The 16,617-nt window shown below is 39.9% G+C and overlaps 1 protein-coding gene across 2 annotated transcripts in view; it reads left to right on the forward strand.

The window, feature by feature from the left end:
* The first annotated feature begins 2,531 nt into the window (after positions 1-2,531).
* The window catches only part of FNIP2 (folliculin interacting protein 2), a 114,005-nt gene continuing 99,919 nt past the window's right edge, over positions 2,532-16,617 (forward strand). For both annotated transcript variants that reach the window (XM_039876256.1, XM_039876259.1), the window contains exon 1: positions 2,532-2,685. In XM_039876256.1, coding sequence (XP_039732190.1) covers positions 2,576-2,685 — 110 coding nt within the window. In that variant the 5' untranslated portion in view covers positions 2,532-2,575. The remainder of the gene's footprint in view (positions 2,686-16,617) is intronic.

A 16,617-nucleotide genomic window follows, 5' to 3' on the forward strand; every position in this document is an offset into this window, starting at 1 on the left:
TGTGGAAGCAAAACTCCTAAAGCAACTGGCAAATACATACAGTAATTAATTGGAGAAAGCTGTCACCAGGACTCAGAATGGAATAGGATAAGTAAGTCGGCCTTTTTACAATCCCCCCTTTCCTGTCTTAGTACTATTTCATCATCTCCAAGCATTCAGGATATTGTTTTATTCCCTCTTCCTCTTTATAGTTGCATACAAGAGTAGCCAGCTGATATTTTCTAAGACATATCAGCTGAGGTGAATGAGATGTATAGCATTGGGAGATGAGCCACACAACCAGTGCTGGAGACTGGGATTCTGACGAGCCTCAGAGATGAGGCGTAACCAATGGATAACAGGCAAAAAATAGGGGTTTGAAGAGGCTTTGAACCACCAAGAAAAATAATGAGACTGGGGTCGGAGAGTTGTGTAGAGCTATCTCCCAAAACCCTGCTAGTTAGGATTTGGTACACTTTCAAAATCCAAAACAAGAGGTGTGTCCAGAACCAGGATGAGGAAGAATGTGGTGTGAGTGGAAGCAAAGAGAGAAAAGGGAAAGAGGAGAACTATTTAAGTTCCTTTTTTCTCCCCTAACTGAAGTCTGCCCTAATCATTTCAAATGCACACTCTTCTTTTATAGTTGCCCAGTTGGACCAAAATTGAGGATGGTGGCTAGGACAGACCATTTTTTAAAATTTTCTCTTTTAGATTATCCTGCACACTCGGACTGAGCTGAAACTAATAGTCCTTGGAGGTGAGGAACAAGGGACACGAGGCCGAAATCCTCTTCAGTACGCAGTTACAAAGCTGCTAGGCACATCCAAGAGTATGCAGATTTTAATTTGGAGAATAAAGGACATTTTTTATTATTATTATTTATATACTCCAAGGATGGCTAAGGGAGGGTGGTATGTTAACGAGGCCATAATATGGCCTGGGACCATGTCTTAATAAAGTCACGACAGATGCAGACCATACCTGCTTTACAGGATACTGACCAATATTGGCAGCTCTATGAGGTAGATGCTCCCAGTAAACAGAGAGAAACAGCCAAGATGCAAATCAGGGTTCTGTGTACACTCCATTGTGTAAAAAAGAAAAAAGGATGATCGCTCACCAGCATGAGTACTTAATCCACCATTTTAACAGTGAAACTCTGAAGGGAAAAACAAGTTTCAACTTCTATCATCTTTCCCTTACCTTTGTGAAATTTCAGCACACTATCACTCACAGCTAGTTTTCTACCAAAGCCAAAAACCTACACTATAAAAATTGTCAATACAAATTAAAATGGGTCCAGAAGAGATCATTTTGATTACTTATATCTATGGAAATACATTTGCTTCTTTGAGTCTCCAAGAGTCCTCCTCTGAACAAGTCTAAGAGAATCCAGGTGAGAAACTGCTCACTTCCCATGAAGGAACCAGGAGAGGCAGGGTCGTAATCTTACGAACCTTGCCTTGCCTCTATAACTCATCATCGGAAAATCTGGAGAGCTAACGTTATAAGGCATGTATTAAGAAGCTGCTTTAGGTCTGGCAAGGTCATGATCACCACAAGCTGTTTGGAGAGTTCTGCACGGAGGCTGAAGTTCTCACGGAGATTGGATGGGACTGGGAATTAAAGTGAACTCAAATATGACTCTCGTACGGTAACTCCTCCTTTCCCCAAACCAAATAATATCTCCGTTGATATCAGATTATTATGTGCTTTGATTGTTAAATGTGTACTGGGAAAGCATCCCCTTGTTAAAAAATAGCTTCTCTTTAAGTTTCTAAATCTCTGTAGTGAACTCCATGGGTTCACTTTCACATGTAACTTTTTATATAAATACGGTATGGAGGACCAAGATGCCAAACAGAGAAAATGATTCGAATAAAAAGTTGAACAGCAACACAACAACAACAAACGTTGAACTCTAATCCGGGTACGGCAGAAACATGCCGACACCTTGGGTGTTACGAGATTCGAATCGGTCCAGGGAAACGGCAACCTCATGTGTCCCACCCTCGCCCCCAGCACGCGCTCTCGGTAAAGGAGCCCTTGCACCTGCACAAAGCGAGCGCTCAAGTTCAGGGGCTTTGTCTCGAACAAAGGTCCGCCCAGCGGCTGTCGGGCTCCTCTCGGGGACCCGTGCGCAGCGCGGAGCCCGCCCGGCCCCCGCCCCGCGGGCCCCTTTAAGCGCGGGGCCCGGCCCGGCCCGCCCCGCGCGCCGGGAGCACGGGACCGCCGAGCCGGCCGCGCCTCCCGCGGGTTACGTGAGCCCGGGGCGGGCGGCCGCCGGGCCAATGGCCGCCGCCGGGGCGGCCGCGCTCCTCCCGCAGGAGGTAACTGTCAGCGCGCGCGGCGGCGGCGGCGGCAGCGGCGGCGGCGGCCCGGCTCCGTCATATGATCGGCCGCCGGCGGCCCCGGCGCGGAGCAGAGTTCCTCAGCCGCAGCGGCCCCGCGCTCGCGGAAGGCGGGGCGGCCGCGCCTCCGCCTCCGCCGCCGCCGCCGCGCTGGCCCCGCCGCCGCGGCCGCCGCCCCCGGCCGCGCGCTGAGCCGCCTGCCCCGCGAGCGCCACGGCCGGCGCTGCAGCGGCGGCGGCAGCGTCATGGCCCCGACCCTGCTCCAGAAGCTCTTCAGCAAGAAGGGCGGCGGCGGCGGCGGCTCCGCAGCGGCGTCGGCCCCGGGCAGGGCGCCCAGGGAGGCGCCCGCCTTCAGGTAAGGGGGCTCCGTGGAGGCGAGTCGGGTGCGGGGCCCGAGCTGCTGCGGGACCCGCCCGGGGCGGGAAGGACCAGGCGCTGGGCCGCCCGGGACGTCGCAGCTCGTCGCCGGCGCCCGGTCCCGGGGCTTGTCATCGTGGACGCGCCGGGTCCCGGGGTGGCCCCGAAACCTCTGTGCCCGAGAGGCTCCCTCCTCCTCTCTCTCTCGCTCCTTCTCTCTTTTCCGACTATACTCAGGGTCCCTTCCTCCTTTTAGAGAGTTGCTCCTTGGGTTCCCGGGCGTGCGCTTGTTGGGCTATGGAGATGGGGGATTCGCCGGGAATTGGGATGAACCCCTTCCTGGCAGAGCCGCTGGGGCACCTCTGCGGACGCAAAGCCGTATGCTGTCATCTTGAGGACAGCTTCAACCTATTGTGTACGTGACAGTATTTCGAAGTTGTGAAGGAGCAACAGTAACAAGAAAGGCATCGTCCTTCTTTCTTGTTATATGTGACAAGCTCGCAGACGGATGAATGAAAGTATGTAATTTCCACGTCATTCGGAAGGTTGATGCCGCATGATGAGTGGAAAGGGGGAGTGAAATGCTTTTATGAAATGGCTGAGGTTTCAGTTTAACGAAGCTGCTGCATATATTTAATAGATCTGACTTCTGAACACACACCTTTGAATAATCATAGCTAGCATTTATGGAGCGTTTAAGATCTTAAATGCTTAATGTCGATTTCTCTCATTTATTTCTCTAACAGCCCTGTGAGATCGGTGTTATTATAATTCCCATTTTACAGATGGGAAAACTGCCGCAAAGAACTTAAACAGATCCACAGCCACACAGGACACAGCCTTCATTTTGACCCAAACAGTCTTTAAAATTTTTGCTCTTTTGCTTTCAAGGGGTATCTCTTAAAAGATGCTTTAAAATGCCCTGTATTGTCTTTGAGCACACTTAAGTTGAGAAGTTCATTTATTTATCTTTAACAGGTTTTTTTTCCCCCAGCAAATTTTTTATTGAACATCTACTTCCAACTCTAACCCTGCTAGGTGCTTTTTGGCAAAAATGTCTTGCAAGAGCAATTTATAATTAAACAAGTACAGACCCAGTATAATAAACCTTTTAAAAGTTTCAAGTGAGACTTTGAATAAATTTTGCATTAAGTTTTATGTTCTAGAGTTTGCTTTTCTTGAACTTCATTCCTTTAAAAGACACACAGCTCCTCTCTGCATTTATGTGAACATTAAATACAAATATTTTGTACTCACGGGGTGTATGGGGGTATGTGGTGTTGTTTGGAAGGTAAATTGTGAGAACTTTCATCTCCCTAGTTAAATTCTCATATTTCCTTTAGGCTAACTGAGTCCTTATAATTTGAGTAGGGAATTCTATTCCTTTCACTGCTTTGAGTACCAGTGATGCTGTGCTCCTTCTCAGAATGGTAGAATTACTTCAGAGCGAGGGTGTGTAATTTCTTCTCTTCCCTCCCGGTAACCCAGACTTGATCAGGGGAACAAAGCCTGCAGAGAAAAGGGCATGTGTGTTACAGTTGTCTTTACTTTGGCAGCCATTTGTCAAGGACATTTAAAGCCATTTTAATGCTAGTGGAGATAGTTGAGTTACATTGTCATTGTTTCCTGTGCTCTCTGCCCAGTTGCCCACCATCATTTCCTCCATCCACAAATTTAATTGAACAAAATGTGGCTATATTTAGGGCCTGGCCATATTAGGGAAATTGATTCCCATGTGGTGGGAACATTTTCAGTGTACTGTTCTAACTTTCTATTGGTGTCCCATGAAGAACACAAAATTATGCCAAAGACTGCGTTTTTTGTTTTTTTGGTTTTGTTTTGTCATTTTTTTTTAAATGGATCTGATTAGGACTTTATACAAATTTCTGAATTACATGTCTTTTGGAGAAATAGAGATCTCAATTGAACATCTCACCAGAACATCTCACTGACAGCCCTGCTAGGGATCACCTGGAAAAATAAGTGAAGTAGCAGACCTCAGTAAAGACCCAGGAAGATGGGGACAAATCAGCCAGTGCACATCAGATCAACCAAGAACAGCCAAGCAAACCTTTCCTCCTGCTCTCTTCACCTGACTTAACTTTTAGATGCCGTGTAGCCTCCTGGGAAAAACCTCCTGGAAACTTCCTCTTTCTTGCCCTGCAAAATATGACCCCGTGTTTCATCTTATCCAGATTTAACCAAATAGGAGCTAGCATGTGCTTTTTGAAGAAGGGTGTTCCTCTTATAAGCGATCTGTTGCCCTTAGGAGCCTACTTTGTAGTTGAATAGATTTTGAGAAGTTAAAGTAAATCTTTAGGTTAAAAATCTAATATTCCTAATATGAATTTGAATTTGTATTCTTAAGTGCATTTAAATATAGTAAGTAACTTACAGATCTTGAGAATAAAAGGTCTCCTAAAGATTCGGGTAGACTGGCAGTTTCGTAGCATATATTGCCATGTATTTGACGGAGGGAGGAAATTAAGTAAAAATAAGATCCAGCTTTTTTTTTTTTATATCATCTGCATGTGTGTATGTGTGTGTGTATGTACACACACATTATTTTAGAGTTTGTGGAAGCCTTTTATATATTTCTGTGGTGAACTTGAATTAGTTATTTTAAACTTTTCTACGTGTCTCTGCAGTTTTACACTTCATCAGGTTTTGCCCTGGATGTGACTCTGTTCACTCTCAGGATTTCTTACTATTCTCTCCTTCCTCCAGTTTTTACATACTGTAGTTGATTAGTGATGAAATTTGTTGTCCAATATAAGTAGCTTAGATCATAAGTTGTTTTCAGATCTTCATGTTTTCTGGCTTCCATCTAAAAAGAGAATCATCACAGTCAGGATTCCTTCTCAAGTGTATTTCTTGTAAGATCTTGACAAACAGTCCTTTTCATAACTTTCAGGAAAGAGATTGCTAGGAAAACAGAAAAGGAATCAGAAGAGATTGAATTTACATGTTTGGGAGAAGTAGTTAGGATCACTATATGGTTATGGTATTTGAATTATAAGTTCTATTTAAAGTTATAAAATTGCATTGTGGTTTTGAAATTCGAGAGAAGTCTCTATTTGCTTGTCTTCAGGATGCTTTCACTTTTAATTAAGTAATACATAAATATATGTATGAATAACCCTTTGTTCCAGAAGATAAGTTAGAACAGAAATAGATTATTCGTCTAGAGGCTCAAGTCAGAAGGAGAATTGGGTTCTTGGTTACCTTGGTTTTAAGGTCAGCGTGTTCATTTACAAAATTTTTAAAGCCAAGATATGCTCAGTGACATAAATGTCTCTGGTAAATTGTGTATGCAACAGGAAGGTAAATGTCTCTGGTAAAATGTGTATGCAACAGGAAGGTAAAAAAGATTGTGGGTTATCAAATGTTCTTTTTTGGACCAGTTAGATGAAGTGAGTAAGCATGTATATCACTTGAGGTGTGAGGAGTACATGAAAGCATTTTAGCTGCCTGGTGGCCAGTGGGAAGGGTAGGCTCCACTCCTCCCCTCCAGTCCTGAATGGCCTAGTTAGTGCTAATCCACATTGTTCTGTTAGAACAACTTTAAGTAATCTGTTACTGGGTTAGTATAAACATAATTTAATCCACTTATCGTCATTATCAAATAGCATCTGATGCCTATGTGCTTGTGGCTTTGTGCTCCAGTTGGTACGGTTCAAGATAGGACACCCTTGGTCCCACCTACTGGAGTTTGCAGTCCAAAGGACAACAAATTTTACACCAGGAAGAATGAACAGCATGTAACACATTGGAAACTATAACAAGAAGATCATTCAGACACCGATAAAGTAAATCTTTACGTTAAGCACAGCATTAAGAACCCACAGTTCTCATCCTTGGTATGACTGAGGGCGGGACGGTGACTTCAGTCTTCCCTCGCACAGAGGGAAATTACGCAGAGGTGCTTCCAGCTCTCAGGACACGAGTGTTTCTAATGAGTCTTTTCCGAGGCAGGGTGGAGAATATTCTGGAAAAAATCCAGTTTAGTTCCACGAGGCTCATATTTTTAATCCCTGTAATGTAAGATATGTAACACATAAATAGTTTTGATTTATTTTTACTGCTTTCTAAAAGTGTTCCTGGTTGTTGCCTTGCCTGATGTTTTGGATTTATTGGCACACGCGTTGCATCATATCTCTTTGTCGTGAAACATGATATACCCCGTGGGGAATTATTAGAGATTTTCGTCAGAGGTAAAGAAGGGACTGTTCCATCTAATGCAGTGGGTTCTGTTGAAAGCACTTGGGAGACAAATCAAGGAGACCATCGATTTAGTCCAGCCTCAGGTACCAAGTGAGACCAAGCAAGTCTCTTCATTTCACTGGTCCTCGGTTTAGTCATTTGTAAAGTGACAGCACTGGTCCTATATAAAATAAGGTTGTGGTGAGGAGGTAATATAATGAGTTTGAAAATCTTTTGAAAAGATAAAATGCAATACAAAATGATTTAAGTATTACTAAGAGCCTTTTAAATCATGGAGTTCAGCGTTATTCATATTGAGGCTTTACTAAATCGAGATCTTTTCTTTCTGAGAGAAGATCTTTTTCAGAGATCTTTTTCTTTCTGTCGATAGGGGACTTGAGACAGAACTGAAGGTGACATGTTTGTATTTACTTATTTTTTCACCTTGATGTTGTCCATGATGAAACAGAGACCTTAAGTTTTCAGAAGAGTGTTAAAGGCACTTAGCAGGCTGTAACTCAGACATGGATGGAGGCTACTGGGAGTTCAAAAATATTCGTAGGAGTCTGGTATATTTATATTCAGAATTATTTGTAAGGTTTTATTATCAAGAATAAAATCTTATTTAGTTGGAGGATAAAATTTGTTAAAAATAATGATATTTAAAAAATGATATAGGTGCTTAATGGATGATACTCTGCAACAGCCAAATCATTGTTTTATATATACATATGTATACATATCACATACACACATGCACATGTACATACATGTGTATATGTGTGTGTACACACACACACACACACACACACACACACACACACACAGGGAAATGTGTTTTCAATAGAAAAAGTAAATACAAGATATAAATTTGTATGAATAATATTTTAAAATAGGAGTATGTAATTGATTATGCATATGTGGATAAGGCTCAGGACAGTGGTTGCCAAGGGGCAGGTGAAAATTTTATTTTACACTTTTGTGTTTTATTTTTTGTTGGTATTTTGGATTTTGCTCTAATGAATTTGTGTTACTTTTGCGATTTAAATGATTTCAGATGTTAAATAGTCTTTCGGATATTTTACGCTGTGAGCATAACATTTGTGGAGAAACCTGATTTGAATAAAATCTCTATAGAATTTTTCCTCTTTGTTAAAATAACTATTAGTCCTGTTATTAAAAGTAATATACTGTGAATTTCAATGTACTTTAAACCTAAGTTCATTATGAACCTTAGGAGGTCATTTTAATTGGTGATGTTGGGAATGGTTGGCAATATACAAATTGTTAGCAAAATTTTTACTTGTCAGACAGGGTCACTGTTTCCCCTGAGCTCAGAAGTCCAGTCTTCACCTACACAGATCTCAAGTTTGTGATCGAGAAAGAGCTAATTAAGATTTATTTGAAATATGTTTAGAAAAAAAGGGACACAATCTTTTAGATACTGGGAAAACTTGGATAAGTGAAGGGGATCGGATTAAATGTTTTTAAAGCTAAGACATGCATTATAATTTTAAGTTCTGAAATGTGAATTGGTCACATTACACATTGTCATTTGACTTAGTAGGTGGTCCTGGGGATGGGCTAAGCATATGCTCTTTTAATGAGTATAGTTCTAAAGAGAGCATTGGTTTTTGTTGTGGCTTTAGGTTGTGTTTCTCACGGTTTGCTCGTGAGGTCAGTTTAAGAAAGCCAATTTGCTGTTGTGTTTCATTGGCAAAGGAAGTTGTAAAAGATTGTCCTTGCACTCATGAAATGCTCCAGCTGCCAGGGTGAACTCCTGGTGGGTGAATCTGATTTAAACCATCCGTATTTATTCTGCAGCAATTGTTTTTTTTTTTTTTTTTTTTTTGTAGTGAAAAGGAACAAATGTTTTATCCTGATTGTACAAGTCCCTTGCCTAGTGTGAATTGTTAGGCCTGCACCATGAGATCATGTCCTTGGCTGTACAAGTCAATCTTTCACTTTGCGTGTAAGAGTGCTGAAATATTTGGTGAGTTCCTACTTATGGAGTATTCTTTATCTCAGGTTTGTGAAAAATGATTATTATAGAAAAGAGGAAAAACAGGATGGACTTTTCCAGCTAACTAGGCATGAAATAGTAATTTCCCTCAACTCCACCCCGTCTGTAAATGGAACATCCATGAGTCACTTCTCAGGGCCACACAGCCACTTTTGTGACCAGTGCTTGAATGGGAGGGTGGGCTGGGGATGGAAGGAGATGGGCTGGCATCCCACTTGTGTTCAGTCAGAATCTGTCCAGCTGCCTTTATAATGGACTTCTGAAAAGGACAATGTGCCTTCACACACATCAAGCTACATATTTTTTTTCCTTATTGCACTTTCTGTTTGTGCCAAAATAATACAGTATATTAAGCACAATAAGTGTAGCCATTAATACAGAATGCTGCAGATAAGTACTGTATAGCAGAGTGCTGTTTCTGTTACATAAGATTTTAACATTAGTTTGAGTCTGGAGCCCTGATTATCATATTTCTTTCTGTGTGCCTTTCATTCTTTCATATATTTAGAATATTTTTCTAGTTATTTGTCCCTAGATTTTGCTTAAGTTATAGATGGTACTCTAGAATAAATGCCCAGTATAGTGTTATAAAGAGATATGTGTACTGCTTTATGAAGATGATTTTTGTCACCACACCTAAAACTTTTTAATCATAAATAAGAGCATTTCTGTATTTGATATACTGCATCTTTCAATAAACAATCATTGATGTTTGATTATCCACTGATGTCTAATTGAAAATGACCACCAGCTCATTCAGTTGTCCAAGTGAGAGTGGTCATTGGGGCCGTAGAAATTCATCCCGCAAAAGCTGATGGGGTGGACTGAGAACCTACATATCTGGTGAGGCCCTCAGTCTGGTTCCCAGTAAAGATAGTTGCATGTTGAGAGGTAATAGTTTAACTGTGCAGCATATGTCAACAACTTTAACTCTGTATTTATGACAGAAATATTTTTCTAGGAAAATCGATAGTCTACTTATTTGAATGTACACTAGGTTACATTGTATATACAGATATCAGCAGAAATTAAACATGTATACGACAATTTAACACAATTTAAGAAATAGACTAACTTTAGGAGTATCTGCTTTTCCTTGATTAAGGTATACTCAAGGCCCTGTAATACTAAATGCAGCATCACCAAGATTTAATGGTCAAACGGTTATTATTTAATTTTATGAAGTTTGGCCTACTCTAACCAAAAGGGGTGTGCGTTTAATATTTTATTCATGAAATATTTTCACAGGACACATTAACATTTACTTTGACAGTTTTTCAAACAGAAACCTAGAATTTGCTTATAAGTACATATACATCAGTTAAACGAAATTGAGTGGATTTTCGCATTTCTTTGGATAAAGTCTAACTAAACTTTCATTCAGTTGTCATGGCAACTCTATTTCTTCACAAGTTGAGGACAAGTTAGATGTTAACCTGCACATTCCTCAAGAGATGAAACAGGTGTTGATTTAGGATGTGTTGGAAGCAACAAAATCAACAGTCTAATCAGTTCTGCCTTTAACACCTTATAAATACTTCACATTGCCAACTCTGTCTCTCTGGTGTACCCAGAAAAATTAGACATTTTCTTTTCTCTCTCTTACAGTTGAAAACTTAGGGATGATGGAAAAAAAAAATGTTTGTTAGCATTTGGCTCTTAATCATCTTCATTTACTCAAAGTCAAGCTCTTTTATAAAATATGGTTGAGAAATAGTGACAATATTTTTAAAATTCACTACTTTAAAGCATACATTTAAAAGTAATTGAATGAAGCAAGAAAACGTACATGTTATGGTTAGAGCATGGATATGAGAGTTCTTCTAAATCCTAGCCCTGCCTTTGCAGCTTAGTGTAGTACTTGGCAGGAAGTTGCATTTAATAAATACCTGTTGAACAAATGACTATAAAAGTTTATAACTGATCAGTTATAAACTGATGATTATTAAAGATTCTTGGTATTCTAGAATCTGATCTCTTGAAATACTAATATTTTTCTTAGTAGAAATGTGCCTTTCTTAATGTATCTGGCATGGATTGCGACATTTTTTAAAAGGAATCTGTTATAGACAACTCAATTTCCTTCTTCCGTTGATATTAATGAATTGTTTTTCTGGTATAAAATTCGGAAGCTAAATACTCTGAAGGGACTTACTCCCTCCTCAAAAAACAAACAAAAAGTAAAAAAGACACTTAAGTGTAATATATCTGAGATCCAGTTTTAAAGTCCCACAGCTATGAAAATTGTGACCTGCTGAAAAAGTATTTAACTTAAATGTCTGCAAACCTCTGAAATTATTAGCTGCACATTGATAAATGTAAAACTGTTCTATACTTTTTAAATTTATTTGAATTCTTGAGTAGCTTGGTAAAACTGAAATTGTAGAATGCAATCCAGTTGGTTCTTTCAAATTTAAGTTATAGCACACTTAATTAGGAAAACAGTGTTGTTATTCTGAACTCTGCAGAGACTGTTTGCATGTTATATGAAGTAAGTGCTCTAGAAAAAAAGATAGACTCATCTCTGCTTTCCATGTATGATTTTTCCACTTGACAAACTAACTTAAAAATGAGTTTATAAATCTGACATGTTCTTTAAGAAGAATATAGCCCAGACCAACATATCATTAATGATGACCTACACTGCGTGAGGAAGTGAACCGTGAGTAAACAGTTTCCCCGAGCCTATCAGGCAATGACTGTTTGCTTTAGAATGGTACATTGAATAAGTTAGTTGCTAGGGCAGAAGGAGGTAGCAGGAACTACTATCTCTGTCCACAGGGGAAAGAACAACCCTTGGTAGCCACTTGGTTCTTTGCAAGTAGCCATGGCTCCATGGAGATCATGTGAACACTGGTACCTGCGACTTGCTGTGGGATACTATACATTGCTTAGTGCCATGTGTTTCTGAAAAATTGTTTACAAATTAAATTGTGATTTTATTTTGTTCAAAATTATTAATTTTTAAACGCACCTCGTTAAAAATCAAACAGAATAAAATGATATATATCGAAATGCAAGCCTTTTGCTTCATACCGCTAATCTTTCTTCCCAAAGGCTACCATTATTATACCAGTTTCTTTTATATTCTTCCAGAAATATTTTATGCAAATACAAGGAAAAGAATATTTTCTTTCATTCACACAAAATGGTGATCGCTGTGTATCCGCTTTTTGCTAATAGCTGCCTAGTAGTCCATTGAATAAACGCATGTATAATACTTGATTTAAACCAGTGGTTCTCAAGTCTGGCTGGACGTTTAAGTCACCTGGAGAGATTTAAACGCCCAGACCACTCTCTCAGAGAACATGATTTAATTGGTCTGGCTTGGGGCCTACATGTCTGTCTTTAAGAAACACTCCCTGGATAATTTTCGTGTGCAACCAAGCACACTAATTTGAACCAGTAACCTATTGATGGATATGTAGATCGTTTTCAGGATTTTTTGTTAGAGATGGTGAAATTCCAGGTCATTAGTTCCTTATATGGAAGCTCAAGTATATTTCTAGGATAAGGACCCAGGATGGAGTTTCTGCCAAATTGTTCCTCAGAGATGTTGCACCTATTTATACGCCTGCCAACAGCATAGCGGCTGTTTAGTGGAGATGATTTAAAGTCCCGGAAGGAAACAATACTGGTGGGGTGGTGGTGAGACTCGGTCCCCAGCTCACTCTTGGTGGTTACTGATCCCTTGTCCAGTGTCTGTGCCGATTGTTTTCAGCTCATTTGCAATTCAGTTTGGCAGTACTATCTAGACATACAAATGCTGGTACTTTTTTTGACCCCAATGATTTAAAAGGAAAAAGTTCTTTGCATGAAGATGTTTAAAAGAAACTCGTGCATGAAGATGTTCTTTAGACATCATCTGATGTTAGCTCTATGGGATATTATAATGATAAGAATCTAAAAAGAATCAAAATAGTTGTCTAACAACAGGAAGGTGGCTAAATTGTGATGTTAGCTCTATGGGATATTATATGATGGCTAAATGATTATGAGGATCGTATCAATATAATCAAATTGTATATTTAATATAATATTAACATATTATATAATCTAACATAATATAGTATAATTATATATAATTATCAGTATATTATAACTAACATTTCAGTATTACATAATGTTAATATAATCAAATGTTTGATATGTTAAATGAGAAAAACAAAACCAGTTGGTACATACAAGGTGAATATTTTAGCAAAATATGTAAATGTGTGACAAAGGAAAACAAAAATACAACAGATGATGTAATGAACTTGTGGGTAAATATCCTTTAAAAAATTCTTGTATTATAAAATTGGGTGGGCAAAAAATAAAATTAGGAGAAAAATTGTTTTATAATGCAAATAGCCATTTATGGTTTTAAAGATGTATTTTCATATTGTAAACCTTGTTAACTAGTGGACCTATTACAGAATATGTATGTAAATGACTTCTCTGAAATCTTTTAAGATGCCTGTAAATACTTACTTCCCAAGAATTATAAAGGCGACCCCTCTAATATCTGTAGAAAATAAAACTATTTACCATGTGCTGGGCTCTGTGCCGACTTGCTTTTACTTACTCATCTCACTCATGCCTCATAGTTACCCTTTGAGGGTAGGTATTATTAGCTAATTTATAGATTATCAGATTATACTATTTTATAGATGAAAATCAAGGCTTGCTGGAGATTACTAAGCGATTAACTAGTGATGCTGAGAATTCAAACTCAAGTCAGTGAGTTCTTTCCTAATGCATGATGTGTAGTCCTTCTCTGCAGATTAATATCTCAAGTACCTAAGAGTTTAAAGTTCTGCAGAGTTTATAAGGAAGTATGAAGTCTAAATATTATTTTTAGGGAGCTTCCCATTTAATCGTGCAAATAATAGATGTTAAGTTTAAAAAAGTAATTGATGATACAAAGCAGTAATTTCAGACCAAGTCTGTAAAGTCAGATTCAAGTGAAAGGAAGGAGTGAGTGCTCTTTAGTCTGACTGGTTAGGGGAGGCCTGACCGAGGAGCTAGGATCTGATGGGTGGAATTCAAAGAGGTGAAGAGCAGGAGGACTTTTTCCCTTGGAGGGGTTCCTGAGTTCATGAATGCACCAGTTCTTCGAAATACCAGTGCTCCCATGAGACAAGATCCGCTGGGACCAGATGGTGCAGGGCCTCGCAAGCATTATTAATTCTGAGTTTTAGGTTTAGGTGACTGCAAAGTGTAGACGGCGGTCTTCAATCTATACTTTGAGGATTAATAAAAAGAGGAGGGATTTTATTGTGGATTTGTATTCTTGAATTCAAACCTGGCTCCTACACTTAATGGTGGAGGGCACATCTTTCTCTCTAATTTTTCTCACCTGTAAAATGGGTGAAAAATCACTTTTCTTGCAAGGTTGTTTTGAAGACTAAAGATTATATATGTCAGTCATGCCTGTTGCACAGTGCTTGGTACCATTCAATAAATGGTACCTCTTATAACTCAAAGAAACTGAAATACCTGCCTCTCTCTCCAACTCTTCCAGCTATCTCCCTGTATTAATCCCATCTCAAGATCACAGGGACATAGCAAGTAGCTTATCTTCATCAGAAGGTGGCCTTCCCTCTCTCAAGGCGACTGCACTTTTGAGTAGTGGATTGGTTGAAGCAGCTTGCTCAGCACAGGTACCTTAACTTAAATTTTGGTGCTGGGATCCAACTTAGTGCAGTTTTTCTGTATATAATATCAGCAGGCAGAACCTGTCTGTATTCCTTAGTTTTCCTTCTCTCCCCTAATCCGTGTAGACCTCTCTACCTCCAAATGGAAGAAACAAAACTGATACAAGTCAGGAACATGGTCCTACTTTATGGTTTCCCTTCCAGCCTGTGGCAGAATCTATACTTGGTAAACCTATCAGATATTTCTCTGTGTCTCTGTCTGTCTTTCTGTCTGTCTGTCTGTCTGTCTCTGACTTTATTTGTTTTGAGCAGTTTTGGGTTTACAAAAAAACTGAGAGGAAGGTACAAAGATTTCCCATATACCCCCGTCCCCACACATGCATAGTCTCCCCCATTCTTTATCAATATCACTCACCAGAATGGTACTTTTTTTTTTACGAAGGACAGACCTATACTGACACATCATAATCACCCAAAGACCATAGTTTACCTTAGGGTTCACTGTTGGTGTTGTATATTCTATGAGTTTGAACAAATGTGTAATGAATTAGATTCATCATTATAATATCGTACAGAGTGTCTTCACTGTCCTAAAAATCCTGTGTGTTCTGCCTGCTGATCTCTCCCTCCACCCCTAGAATCTCTGTTTCTATCTCAGGAGCTCCTTTTTTCTAAGTAGTTTCCCAACATTTCTGCTTCTTATGCTGATTAATTTTTCAAACATTTGTGAAGAGCTGATTGTGGCTGTATCCTAAAATTTCATACTTAAGCCAAGGAGAGGAGTCTGCGTTTGGAGGCTCTGACTAATTTAGTTACTCACAATAGCTAGATTTTTACAAACAGAAAAAGGAGACAGGGGAAAGGAGAGGAAGCTATTTATCTCAGATGCTAGAAAACGGGAAAAGTTCAAGTTGTCTAGTAATCTTATCCTGCTGAAGTGCTAAGTACTGCCCCTCATTGCAGGGGGTGCTGGCTTAGATAATGTGCCATGAGAACATTATCTAAATTTTTGTTTCAAGTAAAGCTGTTAAAAAGCAGTCTAGTTCCAGCAGGTATTAACCCATTCTAATTCGTTCATCATTGTGTCTTCCTTCTTTCAGTCATCTTCCCTTCAGATCCAGGTTGTGTGGGACTTTGCTCTGACAGCTGATGACCAAGCTGGCTGCTTTTTACATTTACTCCAGCAAGTGTCCAGTGAGTGTTGAGTTTTACAGCTCCGGGGTTAAAGTCAATATTGTGGTAGCACTGTGAGTTGTTTTGAGATTGCCTTGACCCAGTAGCATGTCAAGTAGCTGTTTAAGAGAAAGGTTCTTTTCAGAATTATGTCAAAATTAGCACTTGATTGTCGGAATTGTTGAGGTCCAATCAGCAGACCACAGTAGGTACCTTCCTTGGGATTCAAGTAGTGTCCGAATGTGTTAGACCTGCCCTTTATTAGGAACCTTTATGTGCAAGGTGCTGGGCCTTCAGTGCCCCAGAGATATTTTTGTGGGGAGAGGGGCACAGTTATCCTCAAGGTTCAAATAACAGGGTCTCACCTCTCCTTCAAATCCCAAAGTATCGTTATCTCCTCTCTGTTTAGAAGACTTTCCTTTCCTACCCATCCTAGAAATATTTGGGATGTGGGAGCTTGACCAACTCTGCCCTAAGCAATGGGGGCAAACAGGCTTCATTCTTTCTTTCTCTCTTTCTTTTTGCTCACTGACATTCTCAGTAAAAGTCCATCAGATTAGTTCCTGTGTGGCCTTCTGGGGGCAGAGGAAGAGGTCATTTGACCTACATTGGTTTAGGCTCTGGGTGGCCTAAAATCCTCACAGCTGGAATTCTCCATCTGGTCCCATCCAGTCCAGAGACTGGCCCTGTCTAGTTTACTAGGATTTGAGGCTGAGATTTGGCATCAAAACTTAGCAAGTCATTAAGGGTTTATATCTCTTCCATTGCTTTCTCCGAATGCCGTTTCCTTGGGGACTTAGCTGGCATGCATGGAGGGATATACGTGAGGCATATTTCAGAGGAAAAAGTAGACTGGATGTGAAAGCAAGGGAGAGGGAATTGTTAACAAAAT

The sequence above is a fragment of the Pteropus medius genome, unplaced genomic scaffold (genome assembly GCF_902729225.1).
Source record: "Pteropus medius unplaced genomic scaffold, Ma_sr-lr_union100, whole genome shotgun sequence".
Lineage (NCBI taxonomy): Eukaryota > Metazoa > Chordata > Mammalia > Chiroptera > Pteropodidae > Pteropus > Pteropus medius.